Source organism: Schistocerca piceifrons, chromosome 11, assembly GCF_021461385.2.
Source record: "Schistocerca piceifrons isolate TAMUIC-IGC-003096 chromosome 11, iqSchPice1.1, whole genome shotgun sequence".
NCBI classification, from domain to species: domain Eukaryota; kingdom Metazoa; phylum Arthropoda; class Insecta; order Orthoptera; family Acrididae; genus Schistocerca; species Schistocerca piceifrons.
In genome coordinates, this window is record NC_060148.1 from 11,637,157 (window position 1) to 11,660,862 (window position 23,706).

Here is a 23,706-nt window from a genome sequence, read left to right on the forward strand (position 1 = left end):
ATGTGATCTACCCATCTAATCTTTAGCATTCTTCTGTAGCACCACATTCCGAAAGCTTCTATTCTCTTCTTGTCCAAACTATTTATCGTCCATGTTTCACTTCCATACACGGCTACTCTACTTCAACCATCATCAGTTATTTTGCTCCCCAAATAGCAAAACTCCTTTACTACTTTAAGTGTCTCATTTCCTAATCTAATTCCCTCACCATCACCCGACTTAATTCGACTACATTCCATTATCCTCGTTTTGATTTTGTTGATGTTCATCTTATATCCTCCTTTCAAGACACTGTCCATTCCATTCAACTGCTCTTCCAAGTCCTCTGCTGTCTCTGACAGAATTACAATTTCGTCGGCGAACCTCAATGTTTGTATTTCTTCTCCATGAATTTTAATACCTACTCCGAATTTTTCCTTTGTTTCCTTTACTGCTTGCTCAATATACAGATTGAATAACATCGGGGAGAGGCTAAAACCCTGTCTCACTCCCTTCCCAACCACTGCTTCCCTTTCATGTCCCTCGACTCTTATAACTGCCATCTGGTTTCTGTACAAATTGTAAATAGCCTTTCGCTCCTTGTAGTTTACCCCTGACACCTTCAGAATTTGAAAGAGAGTATTTCAGTCAACATTGTCAAAAGCTTTCTCTAAGTCTACAAATGCTAGAAACGTAGGTTTGCCCTTCCTTAATCTAGCTTCTAAGATAAGTCGTAGGGTCAGTATTGCCTCACGTGTCCCGATATTTCTACGGAATCCAAACTAATCTTCCCCGAGGTCGGCTTCTACTAGTTTTTCCATTCGTCTGTAAAGAATTCCCGTTAGTATTTTGCAGCCGTGACTTATTAAACTGATAGTTGGTAATTTTCACATCTATCAACTGCTTTCTTTGGTATTGGAATTATTATATTCTTCTTGAAGTCTGAGGGTGTTTCGCCTGTCTCATACATCTTGCTCACCAGATGGTAGAGTTTTGTCAGAACTGGCTCTCCCAAGGCTGTCAGTAGTTCTAATGGAATGTTGTCTTCTTCCGGGGCTTTGTTTCGACTCAGGTCTTTCAGTGCTCTGTCAAACTCTTCACGCAGTATCATATCTCCCATTTCATCTTCATCTACACCCTCTTCCATTTCCATAGTATTGTCCTCAAGTACGTCGCCCTTGTATAGACCCTCTATATACTCCTTCCACCATTCTGCTTTCCCTTCTTTGCTTAGAACTGGGTTTCCATCTGAGCTCTTGATATTCATACAAGAGGCTCTCCATTCTCCAAAGGTCTCTTTAATTTTCCTGTAGGCTGTATCTATCTTACCCCTAGTGAGATAAGCCTCTACATCCTTACAGTTGTCCTCTAGCCATGCCTGCTTAGCCATTTTGCACTTCCTGTCGATCTCGTTTTTGAGACGTTTGTATTCCTTATTGCCTGCTTCATTTACTGCATTTTTATATTTTCTCCTTTCATCAATTAAATTAAATATTTCTTCTGTTACCCAAGGATTTCTACTAGCCCTCGTCTTTTTACCTACTTGATTCTCTGCTGCCTTCACTACTTCATCTCTCAAAGTACCCATTCGTCTTCTACAGTATTTCTTTCCCCCATTCCTGTCAATTGTTTCCTTATGCTCTCCCTTGAAGCTCTGTATAACCTCTGGTTTAGTCAGTTTATTCAGGTCCTATCTCCCTACATTCCCATCTTTTTGCAGTTTCTTCAGTTTTAATCTACAGTTCATAACCAATAGATAGTGGTCAGAGTCCACATCTGCCCCCGGAAATGTCTTACAATTTAAAACCTGGTTCCTAAATCTCTGTCTTACCATTATATAATCTATCTGATACCTTTTAGTATCTCCAGGGTTCTTCCATGTATACAACCTTCTTTTATGATTCTTGAACCAAGTGTTAGCTATGATTAAGTTATGCTCTGTGCAAAATTCTAAGAGGTGGCTTCCTCTTTCATTTCTTAGCCCCAATCCATATTCACCTACTACGTTCCCTTCTCTCTTTTTTCCTACTACCGAATTCCAGTCACCCATGACTATTAAAATTTCGTCTCGCTTCAGTATCTGAATAATTTCTTTTATTTCATCATACATTTCTTCAATTTCTTCGTCATCTGCAGAGCTAGTTGGCATATAAACTTGTACTACTGTAGTAGGCGTGGGCTTCGTGTCTATCTTGGCCACAATAATGCGTTCACTATGCTGTTTGTAGTAGCTTACCCGCACTCCTATTTTCCTATTCATTATTAAAGCTACTCCTGCATTACCCCTATTTGATTTTGTGTTTATAACCCTGTATTCACCTGACCAAAAGTCTTGTTCCTCATGCCACCGAACTTCACTAATTCCCACTATATCTAACTTTAACCTATCCATTTCCCTTTTTACATTTTCTAACCTACCTGCCCGATTAAGGGATCTGACATTCCACACTCCGATCTGTAGAACGCCAGTTTTCTTTCTTCTGATAACGACATCCTCTCGAGTAGTCCCTGCCCGGAGATCCGAATGGGGGACCGTTTTACTTCCGGAATATTTTACCCAAAAGGACGCCGTCATCATTTAGCCATACAGTAAAGCTGCATGCCCTCGGGAAAAATTACGGCTGTAGTTTCCCCTTGCTTCCAACCGTTCGCAGTACCAGCACACTTTTCCTTCAAATTCAGGGAGGAAATTTGGAACACTTGCTTTAAATCCACTCTGAAAGCAAGAGGCTGCTACAAAATTGTTGAAATTAATTATTATGTGCATTTTTGATAGTGAAAGCGTATAATAAAGGGTTTTTTCTGTCATTTTCCTGAGTTTTTCACTTACTGTAATGGATCTGATCCCATTACTGTATTTAAATTTCTTGTTCGAAATAACCTAAGGAATACCCTCCAGAAACCGGGGGAAATTTTTAAATTCGGAGCCGGACATTGTGGCCTAGCGGTTCTAGGCGCTTCAAGTCTGGAACTGCGCGACCGCTACGGTCGCAGGTTCGAATCCTGCCTCGGGCAGGGATGTGTGTGATGTCCTTAGGTTAGTTAGGTTTAAGTAGTTCTAAGTTCTAGGGGACTGATGACCTCATGAGTTAAGTCCCATAGTGCTCAGAGACATTTGAACCATTTTTTTAAAAATTTGTTTCATAATTAGGTGAAATACTGAAGACAAATGTCAGTTGCCCCTGGATGCCGTTAGGTAGGCTACCTGCAACTGAGATCGTGTGTCACCAACCGGTTTAGCTGTTTAGTAATACACAGGGTGTCTGAGAGCAGCAGCAAATATTCAGAAGTATGACTGGAGCGTTCATTCGAAGCGAAAAAGTTAAGTAGGCGTGGGCTCTACAGTTCTCCATTTCCTATACTGTGACACGAATCTCATATACTGCAAGCTCTTTACTTTCCGTGTTTTGAGAGGAGGTAGTGTGGATCAAAACAAGAAAGAAAGCACAGTGAATATGGACTCTGAAATGCATGCCGTGAGATTAATAAGCAAATGGTTCAAATGGCTCTGAGCACTATGGGACTTAACATCTGAGGGCATCGGTCCCCTAGACTTAGAACTACTCAAACCTAACTAAGGACATCACACACATCCATGCCCGAGGCAAGATTCGAACCTGCGACCGTAGCGGCAGCGCGGTTCCGGACTGAAGCGCCTAGAACCGCTCGGCCACAACGGCCGGCATTTATGAGCATTTGCTCAGTACAAAAGATGTGCTTCACAGTAGAGAAGATGAACAACACCTCATAGCTCTTGTGGTATGCCTTTTAGAGCCAGTGTTTGAATTTTTTCTTCGTATAATCATTCGTGTCATATCCCTAGAATATTGACAATTCCACACTGTAGACGTATTCCATCGTGTACGCGTGTTTGGAGCGGTTCCGTCCGTTGCCAGAAATACCCGTTTTAATCGAGAAATACCCGTTTTAATCGTATGCCTCTTATTTGCCTTCGCACGCCGTGCAGTCAGGACACTACTTGGCACGTCGTCTACATTTGAAGAGCGACGTGCGGTGTACGTAGTAGAGATGTACGTGAGCCAGTCTCTGGCGGTCATGGAGCAGTTCCGTACACAGGAGGCCCCCAAGGACGAACCCAACCGCCGGCGGTCTTGTTGCTGTTACGCCAGCGTGTCTGCTGTTGCCGCACACAGAACGCGTCTATAGTAGTCTCGTCTGTTCACAGGTATGCGTATCGTACTGATGGCAAAGGAGCGGTGTGTGTGTGTGTGTGTGTGTGTGTGTGTGTGTGTGAGAGAGAGAGAGAGAGAGAGAGAGAGAGAGAGATAGAGAGAGAGAGAGAGAGAGAGAGTGAGTGAGTGAGTGAGTTTACCATTAACCTCGTTTATTTCTTATGCAACACTTCCCTCCGCTGTCCACGGGGATGTACGAAAGATAACGCGCCATTCCGTTAGCGCACGCCCACGCACGGCGACTTATCTCCTCCACTAGTTACAGACTACATTATATTGGACGACGAATGTTCAATAATGTAACACCGGATGTCCCAACGAAGCGTAATAGGACCTTCCGTTGTTCTCTGCATGCGTTAACGGTATTTCAGATAGTGTCGACAGTACTATCAGATGATCTTTAGTAGAGTTGTGGTTGAACGACTCTAAATAAAGAATCGTAAGAATCGAATCGTGATTCGGACGAATCGTCGTTCAAAAGATTCGTAAGAACGATTGCGTGTTTCCGAGTCTTGACGATTCCAAGTTCCAACGATTCATCGATTCTTAGTACGCTATGCTTCGAAGGCAACTTCCGAATCGTGCCGAATGATTACGACCGCCAGATGGCAGTCAAGTGGAGGATGCGTGTGAACAAAGGAAGCCATTTTGCACCACCTTTCTCACAAATCGACTCCTCTTTCCTGGCATACTGAAATAAAACAATAGATGCAATCAAATCAAGCGTGGCCTTTCATCAACTAAGGCATTACACGTATAAATCGAGAATCACACTTGTAACGTCCTATGCATGTTTACTCATAAATGAACTATTTCTGGCATATCTTATCATGACACAGTTCGATTCTCATTGACAATTTCAGACATGTCCTGCCATGTGAGAGTAAGATGTAGAACTTTTTGCATTCCGTAAGAATCGTGCCATCGCAGTCTAGAATGAATCGTGAACGAATCGTAGGAATCGATTCACAATGTGAGATTGAATCGTAGGAATCGAATCGGGAAAAAGAATTGTGTCGCCCAACTCTAGTCTTCTGGCGATGCTGTTGTCGCCATTGGACGATCGATCGTAAAGGACCCGGCACACGAGTGACGGATCGATCGCTTCGTAGATTGCACTCGTGCGAGTAAATAGAAGCGATCGGTCGCTGGTCGCATGGAATTGCGAGGTACTCCGATGGATGGCACGTGTAATATGGCCGCGACTAGGCTCTCTAGTAATTGTGTAGTTTTGTTTCGTTTCGCTTCGCCCGTGTTGAGTCAGAACTTTACCTTTGAATCGAAAGTTGGTCAGGGGCCACGAATTACTCCGAGAACTGGAGGCCGGAGTTGCCATTTATTTGAAGAAATAATACAAAAAAACATCCTCCGATTCTGCAGTGATGTGTGTGCTGCTGTGCAAGCAGTATTCGTTTTAAGTTCATAGGTATTGTCGTGATTCACTAGGGTCAATCGGATGATCCTGAGTTGTTCGTGAAACAGTTGCACGCATTATTTAACTTCCAAACAGAATGAAGAATCGAAGCCGTAATAAGTGGACATCTTGATTAAAAAGTTCAGGGCAAATCTATGATACTGTTATACTCAAGTCCCTTGTGCATTCATATAATCGAACTTTACCTCATACACTTTATAACAACTGTTAGTGGAACCAGTATTAAACGCTAACAGCATTTTAAGTTATTGTATCATATATGTTTGGTTAAATGGAAAGACAAGAACATGAATACGAGAACACAAACCAATTTATACAGCAGACAGTATTAACTACCGGTCCATAGGAGAATACTTGCTCCCATCACGTTGTGTATTCTAAAACGTAACAGATTAGGTGATCAGGTTAATTGCTACTACACTCACGCCTTCCGACTGCAAAGAAACGCAACGTGCTGGCTAGCGGCAACTGGTTGCGATTGGCTGCCAACGTAGTTCCGCACTTTGCGCTTCAGATATGTCTCGCTACAGTTTCCGTGTGCGAGCGTAGCGTTCGTTGCCACGAGCATCTTTTAATTACACTCGTCATGCCGCTTACAGATTCAAGCTCAGAGTAAGATATGATGCTCTGTTGATACACGCGAATACGGAAATTAAGAGAATTCTGGATTGGTTCGTACACCCAGAGAAAGATAGCCAGCAGGACCAGGCAGCTGCAACAGAAAGATGCGTGATTCATGGTATTCTGTAAAATGAATAAGCAGTGCTACAGTGTTGTTTCTCATTTCATTACAAAGCGTAGTAAGAACATAAGAGTTTGTGTCGTAATAAGAGCATGAGGAAAGTAAAAAGTACTGATTTTTTTTCGTACACGCGATTAATAAATATAGAAAATTATATCAATAATAAACGTCGCAAGAAGCATCTTAGTAAATAACATTGCAACAAAAATATATAATTATTACTGTGTTTAGAAAATCATATCCGAATTTAACTTTTGAGATCTGCTTAGCTACCATTCGATTTGCAGGTCAGCTGCATGGAGAACTAACTCGTAATATTGATCGCCCTCACTGTTCCCTTTATGCTGCCTGTCAAATCACTCCTGCAATAGCCTTGGAGCCTGTAGTTATACAAAATGGGATGTTTTTTCGACCTCCCATACAAAGTTCATGTTTACAACGTACTCGTTAATTTTCGAGTTAACGAATACACAAGTGTGTTAGAGGGAGGACCCCACACGATTTAGATCGCTTGGCAGCTCGAACGCATAGTCGCTGGCATCTGGTTGGTAACACGTTGCGAACGATTTCCTGGCGCGTCACTCTGCAGTCGCGCGTCTGCGAAGCCCTATTTAACTACACAGATAATGATTCGCAAACAGCGAGTAACCAACGCGCTTTGTCAACGACTTTGAGTCGCTTCGTGTGCTGAAGCCCTTGGATTAGTATCCACTGACCATTTTAAATCGAATATTCAAAGTTATGGAACGTACACTAATATAAAAAAAAAAACATGTCTCCCGATGTATTAGACAGAATATTGCTATTTTGTTAATCTAAAAATACAAAAACTATGCGGAAAATGAGAGTGTTACTGGGTATATTTAGTAATACAATAAATAAGCGAAACACACCATTGACCAGAGGCGGTTTATGCGTTACCATGCACCTTTTTCGCGGCAGTTGGCAGCGGGTGGAAACAAAACACTAGCCCCACGAACTCTCCAGAGTTTTGCCGATTTAATACTGCAATATTAAAAGTGATCGGAGTTCAAACGCGCGTATAGTAAGAAGGGAGGTAAGGCATCAGCCGAGTGTCGTAAAAGCTATATTACCAACATTTGTATTACACGATTCCTTTTGAGTTTTTGTGAGCGTCTTAATTTTTGCGAGGTATCGCACAGCCGCAAACAATTGTGGCAGCCATGTTGCTCTCGCCGCGGGGCGGGCGAATCAAATACAAGGTAAGGTACAGCTGATAATGAATTTCAAATCTAATATATTATATCGTGGCTCTCGACATCAGTTCTGTTCGGCCGGGTCGGGGTAAAGTTTCTAACTCTACCTGTTCGCTTTTGACTCGATGCGTGGAGACATTCGAAAGCAAACCGTTATTTTCCTCTGTTTTCTTCGTATGTTGGTTGTGGTAACTGGGTGGTCTATATCGTAACCCGGGACCTGAGTTAGGTTGAAAGGTGACAGTGTGACTTTCATCATATACAGTCAGAACTCACGATTCTGAAACAGTGTCTTATTACCATACAGCAACGTCACGATTACATGATTGAGAACAATTTTGCCGTTTGTTCCGCCATTTTACTTGTTTAGGCAGTTTAACCTGTTGCCAATAGTTGCGAAATTCTCGCAAAAAAGTAATTTCTTGTGTGTGTTATGATAAATATTATAATTTCAGTTAACATTTTATACAGTTATCATAATATTTTGTATTTATATATCTATGCTTTGAAATTGCTTTCGGTCTTGAGCTAAGTTTTACCGTTCTGTTCCTAAGCTGAAGGACTTCATGTAGCCCAGTTTTCTGTAGAGAAATTCAATGGTTGCAGCCTGTTTTCTGAATCCTATTTAGCTTCGCGTTGCGACTATCATATGTACGTTGGTGCGCCCCCCTTATTGCAGAATGGTGTGTACGATAACAGAAAATAAAGTAAAAACAGTAATAATTGCTTGTTGCTCATCGGTTGAGCACCAGTGAATTACTCGTCCCTACCGAGCCAGTTAACCAATAGTGGAAATGGGCCCTACAGTTTGTCTTTGAATCGGAACCACGTGGCGTTGCTGGCAACTCCTGACGTCATTGACAGATGGTTAGATTATTTATTTATTTATTTATTTTTGGTGCTATGACATCTTTTACAGATATAGGACATGTCAACAGAAATTATAGAGGGGTTAGCGATTACACACACATGTACGTAACATTATTAGAATTTACAAGTGATTACGCTTGTAAATTGGACACATTTGACCGTAATTATATGCCTGGTGATTTTACGTTATAAAATTCCACGTGATTCGGCGAGTGATTTATTTACGGAATAGAAACCGTTACCCATCAGACTGACGTCAGACTTTTTTTTTTAAAAAAAAAGCTTTTTCGCTTCATTAACGTGATGATGTTAGGAAGTTGATTGAATAATTGTGACCTTCTACAGATGAACTTTTCTGATAGGTCGACGTTCTGTCTTAGGATATATATAACTCGAAACTGCAGTAACAATTATATCTCATATGACAGGACGTCGTCCTATCAGAAAAGTATCATCTGCAGAAGATCACGCATATCTAAGATTACGATGATTCTTGTCTCTTTGTGTTGCGTATGACTGTGATAGCTCGTTTTTAGGTTTTGAATACACTTGGACGACAAGGTGCATTCCCCCAGAATGTTACTCCGTATCAGGCTGCAAACGGGAAACGAGCGTAATATGCGTGTTTATATTACTGTTTCTTTGTCACAAATTGAAGGCAGATTGAAAGTTTCCGTGGTGTCTTTGCTTGTCGTTCCTTGACGTACACTATGTTCCATTGCTGAAAAGTTCACTTTTTATTTACATGGGGTGGTTTTGGCCAAACACGCCGGGTTACCGTGCCGGCACCACCAGGACCGACGGGTATCAACGGTCAGAAACGCTATTGTACTTCTGTCTATACAGCACGCTGCTCACTCATACGTGCAATTCGAGTGACTGGGTAATGACGATAATAATCGAACAATTGCATAAAAATAGAAAAAAATCAAGGTTGGGAGCTGAAATATTGATGTTACAGCATCTGTAGATTGAAATATTACAAAAATCACCTTCGATTATGGCAAAAGTAGCAGACTACTTGATAAGATTGTCAATAACGTTAGCCATTAAAACGAACCGTTTTCTGTACGTAATTCATAATGACACTACAAACATGCTGTCTAATGAATAGATAGTAAGACATAACACTGCGTTACAATGCTAAAGTTGATTGTAAATTAAGATGAAACATTAATTTTAAAGAGTTTTTGTGCAGATGCTCATCTCAACAGGAAAGGGAAGGGGAAAACTGGCTGGGGTAATAGCAGGAAATTTAAGGGGGGGAGGCACTGCCATGAATGGTAAAATACCAGTGGTTACAGGTGTTGGAGCAGCACCTCTTTTAGGATAGGTAAGACAGAAAGATGTCAAGTTCTATGAGAGGTCAGGATTGAAACAAATCTTCAGTTTAGGAAAGAAATTAAACAACACAATTCTAGCACATTGGATCACCAATCACAGCTATCAATGACAAATTTTCACCAATCACCAGAAATTTTATCTCCACCAAGTTGTATCTCAGTCCTAGGTAATTGCATTGATGAATAAGTCACCCAACCCAGTTGACATAATCTGCCTCTCTGAACACCATGTGACCACTGGTATAGGAACTAGGCCTAAGCACAATGAGAAACTCAGACAGGAGAGTACTGCAAATGTTAGAATAAGGAAAGGTTCTCATAAAAGTATAATTAAAAATAATGTAAGTATATTTCATCAAAATATTGGGAGTTTAAAGAATAAAGTAGATGAGCTTCTGGTTTGTTTAGAAGTTTTAGAAGCTGAGAATGAAATAGATATACTATGTCTGTCTGAGCATCACATTGTTACTGATATGGATAAGGTAAATGTAAGTGGTTATAAGCTCTCTGCACATGTAATGAGAGAAAATATGGAGAAAGGAGGAGTTGCCATATGTGTCAAAAGTTATCATTGTGCAAAAAGTATAGAAACAAAAAAGTTTTGTGTAGAGAAACATATAGAAGCATGTGCCTGTGAGCTTAAATTAAATAAAGGCACATTTATAATTGTAACTGTATATAGGTCCCCATCAGGAAATTTTCATCTATTTCTGAAAAATTTGGACTCCTTGTTGTGCTATCTGTCAGACAGGGGGAAGCAAATGATTATTTGTGGGAACTTCTATGTAGATTCTCTGAAAGAGGGTAATAGGAAAAATGACCTTGAAGTATTACTCGGTTCTTTCAATTTGACACCCATTATTGATTTTCCTACTCGGGTGGTAAAGGATAGCAGCTCACTGATAGATAACTTCTTTATAGACCAAGATAAGTTTAACCAGATAAATGCTCAGCCTGTTGAGAATGGTCTTTCTGATCATGGTGCACAGCACAACATAGCTCCATTCAGCAATACTAAACAGTCCTCCAAAGTAGTACGTTCAGTCAACGATTTAACAATTGCAAATTTCAGGGAAAGCCTACAGCAATTAGACTGGGATGAGGTGTACTGTGAACCTGATGCCAATTTAAAATATAATTTATTTCATGACATTTTTGTAAATGCATTTGAAAACTGCTTCCCCAAGAAAATAGTTAAATATACTCGTAAGAAACCTTGTAACAAACCATGGCTTACTAAAGGTATAAAAATATCTTGTAACCGGAAAAGGGAAATGTATCTGACAGCAAGAAAGAGTAGTGACCCAGAAACTATCAAAAATTATAAAAACTACTGTGTTATATTAAGAAAAGTTATTAAAAAATCCAGGAGTATGTGTATCATGTCTGAAATCAGCAACTCTGATAATAAAATTAAAACAATTTGGAATATTATTAAAAGAGAAACAGGTCAACCAAGAGCAGAGGAAGACAGTATTACCATCAAATTGAATGAAAACTTTACGAACAAAAAGTCAGAAGTTGTGGATATAGTAGGATCCAGGTGTTCATTAGAAGATGCTAGGCTGTTAATGGAAGAGGCCATACCTATGCAATTTGATACAATTGAAATCTCACCCACTTCTCCCTCTGAAATTAGGAAAATAATAAACTTGCTTAAAAGCAAAAACTCACATGGAATTGATGGCATTTCCAGCAAAATACTAAAAGCTTGTTCTCAACAGATAAGTAAGATTCTCAGCCACCTGTGTAATAGCTCTCTGGAATAGGGCATTTTCCCTGATAGACTGAAATATGCTATTGTTATACCTTTGCATAAAAAGGGGGATAGATCTGATGTCAACAATTACCGTCCAATCTCCCTTCTAACAGCTTTATCCAAAATTTTTGAGAAAGTAATGCATTCAAGAGTAGCTTCACATATCTGTAAAAATGAAGTACTAACAAAATGTCAGTTTGGTTTCCAGAAAGGTTTTTCAACAGAAAATGCCATATATGCTTTCACCAGTCAAATTTTGAATGATCTGAATAACCGAACACCACCCACTGGGATTTTTTGTGATCTCTCAAAGGCTTTTGATTGTGTAAATCATGAAATTCTGCTAGACAAGCTCAAGTATTGTGGCATGAGTGGGACAGTGCACAAATGGTTTAATTCGTACCTAACTGGAAGAGTGCAGAAAGTTGAAATAAGTAGTTCTCGTAACATGCAAAGATCAGCACATTCCTCAAACTGGGGAACTATCAAGAATGGGGTTCCACAAGGGTCAGTCTTGGGTCCTTTGTTGTTCTTATTATATATTAATGACTTGCCATTCTATATTCATGAAGAGGCAAAGTTAGTTATCTTTGCTGATGATACAAGTATAGTAATCACACCTGAGAAACAAGAATTAACTGATGAAATTGTCAATACTGTCTTTCAGAAAATTACTAAGTGGTTCCTTGTAAACGGACTCTCACTGAATTTTGATAAGACACAGTACATACAGTTCCGTACAGTGAATGGTATGACGCCATTAATAAATATAGACCTTAATCAGAAGCATATAGCTAAGGTAGAATATTCCAAATTTTTAGGTATGTCCATTGATGAGAGATTAAATTGGAAGAAACACATTGATGATCTGCTGAAACGTTTGAGTTCAGCTACTTATGCAATAAGGGTCATTGCAAATTTTGGTGATAAACATCTTAGTAAATTAGCTTACTACGCCTATTTTCACTCATTGCTTTCATATGGCATCATATTTTGGGGTAATTCATCACTGAGGAATAAAGTATTTATTGCACAAAAGCGTGTGATCAGAATAATAGCTGGAGTCCACCCAAGATCATCCTGCAGACATTTATTTAAGGATCTAGGGATATTCACAGTAGCTTCTCAGTATATATAATCTCTTATGAAATTTGTTATTAACAACCAAACCCAAAAGCATATGGCATCATATTTTGGGGTAATTCATCACTGAGGAATAAAGTATTTATTGCACAAAATCTTGTAATCAGAATAATAGCTGGAGTCCACCCAATATCATCCTGCAGACATTTATTTAAGGATCTAGGGATATTCACAGTAGCTTCTCAGTATATATACTCTCTTATGAAATTTGTTATTAACAACCAAACCCAATTCAAAAGTAATAGCAGTGTGCATAACTACAATACTAGGAGAAAGGACGATCTTCACTATTCAAGATTAAATCTAACTTTGGCACAGAAAGGGGTGAATTATACTGGCACTAAAGTCTTTGGTCACTTACCAAATAGTATCAAAAGTCTGACAGATAACCAACAAGTATTTAAGAAGAAATTAAAAGAATTTCTGAATGACAACTCCTTCTACTCCATAGAGGAATTTTTAGATATAAATTAAGCAAAAAAAAGACACAAAAAATAAAGTTGTTATATTAACTTAAGTATGTTGTTAAATTAACGTAATTATGTCATGTATTGGAAAATTCGACTCGTTCCAAATCATTACGAAATATCGTATTCATGATCCATGGAACTAGTATTAATCTAATCTAATCTGGAGTTGGAGGAGTTACCGAACCAACATTCCTTAGTTCAGTCATAAAATTCCAACATGTTACCCGCAAGCCATATAGTATTTCTCTGGTAGGATGCTGAATTCACATGGCACTTTCTACGAGACTCCTTTCTGCACTAATGTCAACACCTTGAAGTCTTTGTAGAATTGTTTTTGGTCGTAGTCTGACACACACACACACACACACACACACACACACACACACACACACGTTGTATTTATATGTTGCTGGTTATGACGTTTTCCAATGTCACCATTTAATTTCGATTGCAAGGAGCGTTAATGTTTTGAATCGAAAATTGTCTGCCGCCTGTGCTGAGATCGAAATGATCGATGATTTGTCAACATAGTACGTACTTATAGGAATAACTCTTGAAACAGACAGTGGAAAGTTGAGGTTGCCGTTAGCTCTTTGCAAATATATAATAGAATTTGATCCACATAATGTGCATCCAAAGCTGCTAAATAAATAAATATATTTGCTACATCGTTACTCTATAATTCTTTTACCGAGGTAGACATTATAGTGTGTGCTATTGATATGAATCGAGTTACACAAGAACGATTTTTTAGCACTGGTAAAATACTGTTCGAAATAATTTTACTATTTTCATTACGAAGATAGTCGCGAAATAGGAAAAAAATAGGCATTTGTTGACAATCTAATTTCGTTGCGTGACAGCTTCAGCCGAAACCTTCGTTCGAATAGCCGTATGTCGGAAAAAACTATTGCAGTGATGGAGTAAATGAAGCCTTCTGCATAGTATGCATATTTTTTGTTATTGTCCATCTGAGGAATGGAAGACGAAGCTGTGACAAAATTTCGCCGTCTCAGCAAAATTACTCCTACATCAGCGTGTGCATCCTCCCGAAACTGCTTGCTGTATTCAAACCTTGGTCTCCCTCTATAGTTTTTAACCCTCATACTTTGCTCCATGGCAAAATTCACCAATCTTTCGTGTCAGTATGTGTCCCATCAACCGATCCCTTCTTTTACTACAAATTTATTTTCTCGCCGATTCGATTCAGTAGTCCTCATATGTTATCTGATCTACCGACGTAGTCTTCAGTAACGAACCCTTCCTTTCTCTTCATCCGTTCTGTTTATTTTTAATGTTTCATGTTATTTCAGACGAATATTTTAAGAAGAGACTTCCCAGCACTTTTTTATGTTTATGTTCTGAAAATGCAGTTTGCATTTTATGCCCTCATTACTTTTGGCTTCGTAATTTATCTTGTTGCTAAGTAGCAAAAATCGTCCACTTTAATGTCTCACTTCCAACGCTCGTTCGCCCAGTACAGAGCCAGATTTAATTCGACGAAACTCCATTGCCCTCCATTTCTTTCCTGAGCTTCCTGTTCATCTTCAAAATCTTTTAAGGACGGTTTCGATTCAGTCATAGAAGTAGTTTGCCGTGTGTGACACTGAAATTGTCACCGGCGAACCCAAAAGATTTTATTTCTAAGTGGATTTTAATTCCTTTTGCTTTAGCTAAAGGGGAACACGTTTTCAACAACCACACAAGCAACAGCGATTTTGCTCTTCAGTCTGAGGAAAGACTAGCAGACGATTGACGCTCCTAAACAAGTTGCGTCTAACACGTTCGCCACTCTTCCAGCAACAAAATAATGATTATCACACCGAGATATTTTATTAAAATGCCAGTAATGCACATTTAAACGTTTCCACTGCATAAAGTAAACAAATATACTCGCACCCTTGATAACAAGAAACCAGCAAGCGGAAAGAACAGAAATGCGAATTCACGGTAAAACAAAAGACGTTCGAAAATTTGTAAGTTGGCAACACGTGAATATACTGTACACACAAGATACAGATGTAAATGTCGTGTGCTACAATAATTTTGATAAAATGTAAAAAAACAAAAAAAGAGGACGAGAGAACTGCTACCAGCCGTGTGAAAACAGGACTGGCGTGTGGGTGGACAAGGACGAATAGCAGGACGTGAGTCGCGCGAGTAAGCGCAAAATAACCATGTGCGTGCCCGACAATTGCTGCTGTTGCAGTAACATAAAATTAACCGTTTTAAATATCGCCGAACAATATAGCTTGCGACAGTAAGATAAAAGTTGCGTCGCTATGTGGAAACCTGTTCCATAGCTTCATCAATTTCATGAATAAGCAGAGTACAGAAATAATATTTATTCATTAGTCGTGTATTACTAACGTTAACTTTCATCAAATGCTAATTTGCAGTTTTTTTGGGTTTATCATAGCCATTTCGGTACTTAACTGTAGGTAAATGTAATGTTACCGTTATTTCACGATATTCATTTGCATGTTCATGAATCATAATTGTAATCTCTTGTTATGTGGAACGTTTTAGGTAATTTTCAATCGAGGTACACTTTGTCCTTCAAAATACGTCAACATGCTGACTGTTACATGACTGTCTTTTAAATTAATGTGAAACTAATCTGTGTTTTTTTGTAACAGATAGTAGTTTACACAATACATTGCCACTGTTTATCTAAATTCCTTGAACATTGTTTGCAAACATTTTGAGGAAATTCTACTTGCTGGTATAGTATTTTCGGAATACAGAAGTTCATTACAAGGAAAATGTTTTCTGCTAGTGCCAGACCTATTAAAAAAAACCTTGGTATTTCAAGAACTGCTTCAGCTACACACATTCGTTAAGTGAGGATTTTCATGAAAACCACATACTATTTAAAAGACGCACAAATCCACAATTTTGAAGATATGGCATTGAAATTTTGTACAATATTTTACATGAAATTAATACATTTACTGTTAAGTTCCTTGGATTATATATGTGTGTAACGTGTTTTATGGAATTTAAAAATTTTGTTTTCAAAAAATAATATATGTACCTTTTTCTCAGAAACAATTCAAGAGATTTCTCCATAATTTTCTGTTTAATTTCTTTGCATATATTAAGCTTGTCTCATGAGGTTTTTGAATATATCAAATAGAATTTTTTAGTTATAATATTGTAAGTATAATACAAAATTCATGCACAATTCCAAGCACTTTGCCCCATACCACAGCTTGTACTCAGAATTTCAAAATTTACTCTTGAGACAACATTTATTGGCTTTACAGAAATAACTAGGCCTACACAAAATTTCATAATTGTAGCCTCCATAGATTCTGAGGAAAAGGTACATAAACTTTAAGAAACACAATTTTCAGGAAATTCAATTTATTCAACCTCACATTTTTTCCTTATGTCTTCCCCTTAGTAGAACCAGATTTGTATTCAGGGTCCCCTCTCAATCCAAGGCTTCTTTTCTGGTTTCTTGTTGCTTGCCTTCTTTCCTTTATCGGATCTCCAACTGACTTTTCAGCAGCAGAGAGGTGCAGTAAATCTATTTTTCTCAACGTACCTTCAGTAAAATTTCCTGTCTTAAAGCCCATTCCCTCTAATTCTTTCGTTCTCCCTATTTTCCTATCATTAAATAAAACTCTTTACAAAACTCTTTACAACTGAAGCTGACGAAAATGTGGTTTTAGGGCATTGTTTCCATATGAGACTTATGTGGATTCTGTGTTTTGCCATGAAGTTCAGGATCGGTCAGAAATCTGTAAGTGGACTTGACAGTATCCAGGATACAATTTGGAAACCTCTCCTCTCCCTCAAGAGCCTGAACATATTTACACCATCTGATGCGGCACAGGTGACGAATGCTGATTTCTTACTGTTTCTCACGTCTTTCATTTACTCGCTTCTGCAAACTCAGTTTATGCAGTTTTCAATATACTCTTTGAGACTGTGGCATTATTGAATGATGAAAGAATCGAACACTTGCATAAATCTTTGCCAGTAGCACAAGGAAAAAGAAGAATTGCTTCTTCATGAACAAAGCAGCTGGTTTGTCATTGTTTTTAAGATGTGGAACAGAGTCACAGATGATCTATAAAACTAAAGAGTATGTACCACAGCCTACTTGATGTATCACATGCAAGTTTGCTTGAAAGTAATCGTTAGGATCATTGTTCACTGAGCAGGTATTGAAGTGTTGTTACAAAAAATTGGCTGTGGCAAGAAGGTCACATCACAACTTAATTATTTTTCAGGTACTTCCGATATGATTTCATTATTCAAACTTTGAGAATCTATTGTGTGTGAATTCAAAGGAGAGGGAAAAAAAATGAAAATTGACCTTTTGATCGATTTCATAAATGTCCTCGCCTAATACCCTTTGTCATTAATTATTTTTCTTTTCTTAAAAAATGATGAAAATCATTAATGTAATACTGGGACCAAGCACACTCTCTATAAAAACTTCAACATTGATGCAGAAAGGAGTCAAATATGTGGGTGTACGTGTATTCTACAACCTACAAAAGAGCATCTTAAGTCGTTTAGGTGATGTGGTGGAGTTTAACACCTGACTGAAGACCATCCTGATGCACAACTCCCATTATTTCACAGAAGCATTTAAATTTAGAATTTTTGATTATTTGTGAAATAAACATAAGCACTGTAAGGCAATAACATTCCATGTAATTCATTCATTACATTGCAGTTAAATAAAATGTTCATATGATTTCACTTGACATCTCAGTCAAAGCTGTGATCCTCTATTGTCTCCATTCCATTAATGGTCAATCCTGAAACAGTTGATAGTAATGGGAGGTAACATCAGTGACAATGAACTTTTAATTTTGCACGGTGGTGTACTCATATAGCCCATAGATCGAGACAAGGTGACTGTTAACAAAAAGATGGAAATCGGGGCTCACAACCTGATACAAATTATCATTGATTGTGGTATATTCATAAGCTTAAGGTCTTGATGATGTTTTAAAATACTCCTGTGTTGTGTATGCGTGCATTTCTTTGTGCAGGGTGTCCCAGGAGGAATGGTCAGTATTCAGTGATATGAGAGGAACAATCATTTGAATAAAAAAGTAGTAAACATGGGTTGTAAAATCCATACCTTAAGAACTGTGAGCAGTTCTTCACCTTCAGCAAGATGAAATATATCTTTTCTACTGCAGGCTCTTTGTTTTCCACGTTTTGGGAGAAGGTAGTATGGGACAAAACTAGAAGAAATTGTCTAGCAACTATTGCCTCTAAAATGCTTACCTTAAGAGATGTGTTCCACAGTGGTGAAGATGGTGTCGATAGCTCTAGGTATGCGTTTTAGACCCACGTTTACTTCACTTTTTCACCTCGAGTAATCGTATGCCCTCTCTCTGATTATTGACTTCGTCCTGGGACACTCTGTATAAAAGGAAGAAACAGCCCAGTATTTTGAAAATAGCTTGGACATGTAGTTGTTTCTGAAGACAACTGAAACAGGGCTCACAGATCCACAAGTTAAGAAGCAAACATTATGTCTCAAGCTGTTCAGTGTTTCCAAACAGTTACTTTGTCTAGAAAGAGGAGGGTAGAGACGATCTGATAATAAACCGCCATAAAACACTGGGTCAGGAAGCAAAGGCAGGAAAGGATATGTATGCTACCGTATGGAAATGGAATGGAAGCATTGTATAAAGTTTTTTACTAAATTTTTCCACCTCGAGTGACAAAAATGGTACCGTTACCGGTTGTGACTTGTTAGTAAACCAGCGATAAGAAATAAAAGCTTTGAGGTTTGCTGATTCTGTTAGAGGCAGCAAAGGACTGGCAAGAGCAAAATGGACATTGTATTGAGAGGAGGCGTGTTTGTTTATGAAGGAGAGAAATTTGTTAATATCGAATATAGATTTGAGTGTGAGGAAGTCTTTTCTGAAAGTATTTGCCCGGAATGTGGTCATGTATAGAAGTGAAACATGGATGAAAAACAATTTAGATGAGAAGAAAATAGAAGTTTTTGAAATGTGGTGCTACAGAAGAAAGAGTTTGTTCATAAATAACTTTCTGCTACCAGTCACAGTTTTGTTTTATTTACGTTTTACACGACGCGTTTTGGGAAACGATTCCCATTTCGAGTGTGTATTTCTTTGTACTGAGCCATTTTTTTCGTAATGTTTTTGATGTGTGACATTCTGCTTTGTTGTGTTGACTTTACTGGGGAAAAGGCAAAGCAAGTTTGTGAAAGACTGTGCTGGAGTGCAGTTTATTCTTCGTGTTTTACAGTCCCGGTTAATGTATTTCAATAAAACAGATATCCCCCCTGACTAATTTCCGACCACTGTATCTAATGGTAACAAAAAATTCTAATTTTGTTTGTAAGTGGGAACAAACATGTATTTATTTGACATTGGGAATTGCATAAAACATGTGATAAACAGTATTTGTGTGGGATTACTCTAGGCATGCATTACAAAACTGAAACTGAAAGCATCTGCTGAAACACCAGTTGTCAAATAGATAAGATTTCAGTTTTTGTTCGGCATTAATTATAATTGTCTGTTAGATGCTTCACATCATTTGTACCATTTTCTCTGCACATTGAGGCTGGGTGATATGTATTACAGAGCATTTCTCCTCCTATTATATTATTTACGGATGTTAATGCATTCAGATTTACAGTGACCACTGCTCCTTGCCATGTATCAAACAGTAATTTTCAATCCTTGAATCTAGATAGTCAAATAACTTTCAGGATGTCTCATAAGGTATGTTTATAATTTTCTTTTAAATTCCCAGTTTATTGCTCTCTGTTTCCATGGAGCTTGTTGTATATTTTCCTAACACAATACATACCGTAACTCCTTTCTGAAAGCTGGGCAAGGAGGAAAAGTCTACATGAAATTATTTTTATATCTTGCATTGTGATTCTCATTTGAAAAGTCAGCAGCAAAAATCATTAACAGTAAATATATTGGGAAGTCAGTCTAAGAATTTGAAGATCCTTAAAAAGGCTTCTGTGAGGTGTACATTTACTTACTTGACATAGTATTCTTACTGCTGACTTCTGATAACTATGTAAGAACACAAGGATTGACAATAGTTGTGTTATTTTTTTAATTTTTTTTTATTTAGTTCCACTTAAAATGTTGAATGATGCTACTGGGCCGTATTAGAATTTGTTAAAAGATTATAAACTGTGCTGATTCCATAAATTGTTATTGATAACTGGCTTCAAATGTAATTGACAGTACTTATAATAAGCAGAATCACAAAACTGAGTGGTATTATCCACAGAAGGTAACACAGATGCAGCATATATCTAAACAAATAACCCAGTTCATAGTTCTAATTGCAGGTTGCCTATCTGATGGCTTCCAGAAGGAACAAAAATTTGATTTTCACATTTTATACTGTTATTGACCAGATTTAAAAATGTAATATGCATAATCTACTCATTAAGTGGTGTAACCTTATGTTCGAGTTTTAATATAATGACATATATTACAGTTAGAAACTGTGATACATCTTTGAGGTAGCATAACTCACGGTGCCCAAATTACCCTGATTATATTCGATGAGTATTTGAAAATGAGAGCACTTAATGACTTCCAATGAACATTTCATCGAATTTCAAACTTTCTCGAAACCATTTCTCGCTGTCATCTCCCTAATAAATACTGAGAGGAAACAATCTTATTGCTTACTACATTTTCACTGTTCGTGCAGTAAAGCTGCAGTTAAGTGTCGGGTATGACGTCTGAATTTATTACCTCTTTACTGCTATCTCTATTTGCAACACTGTTTGCGGACGTTATCCACTTATATGACGGAATGTATAGTTGTATGATAAACAGCTCAGCAGGAAGTTGGTGTCATAAACATTGATGTGCATGAAAAACTATATTTCACTTAAGACGGAGCACAAATTACCGAGATGATTTTCATCTAGTGTTTCATTTTGAGAGCACGTAGTGACTTACAACAAACTTTAAGCACAATTATAAACATTTTTGGAATCTCTTTGTTACTTACATTGATCAGCCAGAATATTATGGTCACCTACCTAATAGCTGGTATGTCCCACCTTTGGCACAGTTGGTGATGTGTTGTGACGTGGAAGCAGCGAGCCCTGGGTAGGCCGCTGCACCTACAACTGACATAATTCCCATAAATTCCAGGGAGTGAGGTGACGAGTTCTGACGCCACATTCGGGCACATCCCAGGTGTGTTCGATGCGGTTCAGATCTGGCGAGTTGGGGAGTCAGCACGCCAATTGGAATTCTGCACTGTGTTTCTCGAACCACTCCGTCACACTCCTGCCCTTGTGATACAGTGCATTTCTTGTTGGAATGCATTTCACGGCTGTCGTGAAATGTTATCGTCACGAAGACGTGTGCGTAGTCTGCTACGAGTATACGGTACTCCTTGGGCATCGTGGTGGCTTGCAGGAGCTCTGCTGGAGCTGTGGATGCCCACTTGAAGCCGGCCAGTGTGGCCGTGCGGTTAAAGGCGCTTCAGTCTGGAACCGCGTGACCGCTACGGTCGCAGGTTCGAATCCTGCCTCGGGCATGGATGTGTGTGATGTCCTTAGGTTAGTTAGGTTTAATTAGTTCTAAGTTCTAGGCGACTGATGACCTCAGAAGTTGAGTCGCATAGTGCTCAGAGCCATTTGAACCCATGCCCACTTGAATGTTCCCATAGCATTATGGAGCTGCCATCAGCTTGTCTCTGTCCCACAGTACAGGTTGTTCCCCTGGAGATGATGAGGGATTCACACCTTCTCATTGGCATGACGATGAAGGAGGTATCGGGATGCATCGTACCGTGCAACGCTCTGCCACTGCTCTAACATCCAGTGCCGACGGTTACGTGCCCATTTCAGTCTCAGTTGTCAATGTCGTGGTGTTAACATTAGCAGATGCGGTGGGTCATCATTAGGATTGTTCAGTGCACAGTGTGTTCGAACACACTCGTACTCTGCCCAGCATTAAAGTCTAATCTTAATTCCACGACAGTTTGCTGCCTGTCCTGGCTTACCAGTCTACCCGACCTAAGATGTCCGATGTGTAATGATGGGTGGCTGCCCAACCCCACAATGTCTGGATGTGGTTTCACCTCAGTTTTGCCAAGTGTCGAGGGCATTCACCGCAGCATCACCAAACACCCGACGAGTCGTGCCGAGCCTCTGGGCCGTCACAATCTGCCCTCGGCCAAACTCATGTAGATTGCAAGCCTTCCCTATTCAACATGCGGACAGCACACTCATTGACATTACGTGCACTGTGCACGTGTCTGACTAGCAGTTATTTCTTGCCTGGTGACGCTGCTATCACCTGGATAAGATTATACGTGTAGTAGGTCGGCGGTCATTATGTTCTGGCTGCTCAGAGCACATGGTTAATGTCAAATATTTAACAAATTAACTCATTTGTAAAAGTAATCAGATATTTGAAGCTGTTTTATATGTGGTAGTTCAATTCTTCAAGAGTCACGGTTTTACCGATGTAAAACTAAAATGTTTCAGTCGTAAAATGATGACAGGTCAGGTAAAGCAAAACTGCATATTTTGCTCTCGTATGTTGCAGATATCTTCAGACAACCTTTTGCGGCCCCCGAAGGTGTCCCAAACTTGTCGTTCAGAGCGGCAGATTCTCTCCGTGGGGCCCATTGCTTGGACAACGACTTATCACAAAGTAAGTGTCCAGTATCACTTCCTCTTCAGTACAACAGCTCTTTGTTGAGGAGTCTTATTCCATCTTTGCCCAGTCTCTATACGTGTCAGTCAGTGTTATCTTTATGGTACTTACTCAACCAGTACATTGTAGCTGTACTCTCTCCCTTGAGCGAGCTTTGCGATCTGAACTCAGGTGCTCACTTCTGTCAGTATCTCCCTTGCCATTGAAATGTTAGGGCATCAGGATGTGTTGTGATTTGTGAACAGAGTTGATTAGAGCATTGCCTGTGTAAAGCAAGGTGCTATGTTTGAAACCTTGTCTCTTGCATACTTTTAATTTTCTGGGATGTTTCAAAGTGGTCAAAATTTAGATGATCACTGAAATATTCAGTCTAGATAAATTATATTTTAATATATTTGTTACAGTCTCCCTCCTTGATAAAATATGTTACTGGAATAATGACTATTCTGCATTCTTTGTGCCATACGAACTCTGTGGGCTGATCAGTAGCGTGGGGTGGGAAGTTGTGGTTAACAATGCACCATCTGGTGAGTTCATAGTCAGTCATTACCACATACATTTTCTCTCCACTTACTGGTCATCATCTGTTACATTACTTTTTGTGTTCAACTGTGCATAAAAACATAAATTGGTAACTTGTATTAGAAATGCATCTAAACTAGTGAACTATGTTGTAAACTGTTGTAGATCGTCACATCCCATGAGATATTTGTGTAAAGTCCAAACAGTATCAGGAGCGTTAGAGATTTAAAAATGCAACTTTTCTAATCACGGTAATATTAAGTGTACTTAGAGACATGACAAATATAATGCAATTAAATTTTATGCCCTTAGCTTTGGTCATTGTGCTACACATTTCTGTTGGGAATATGTTGCGAAGATAATGT

At 38.9% G+C, this 23,706-nt stretch overlaps 1 protein-coding gene across 1 annotated transcript in view; it reads left to right on the forward strand.

Annotated features, from left to right (window-relative positions):
• The window catches only part of LOC124720215, a 364,115-nt gene that overhangs the window by 122,782 nt on the left and 217,627 nt on the right, over positions 1-23,706 (forward strand). Inside the window, exon 3 of the mRNA XM_047245536.1 lies at positions 22,709-22,816. Coding sequence (XP_047101492.1) covers positions 22,709-22,816 — 108 coding nt within the window. The remainder of the gene's footprint in view (positions 1-22,708; positions 22,817-23,706) is intronic.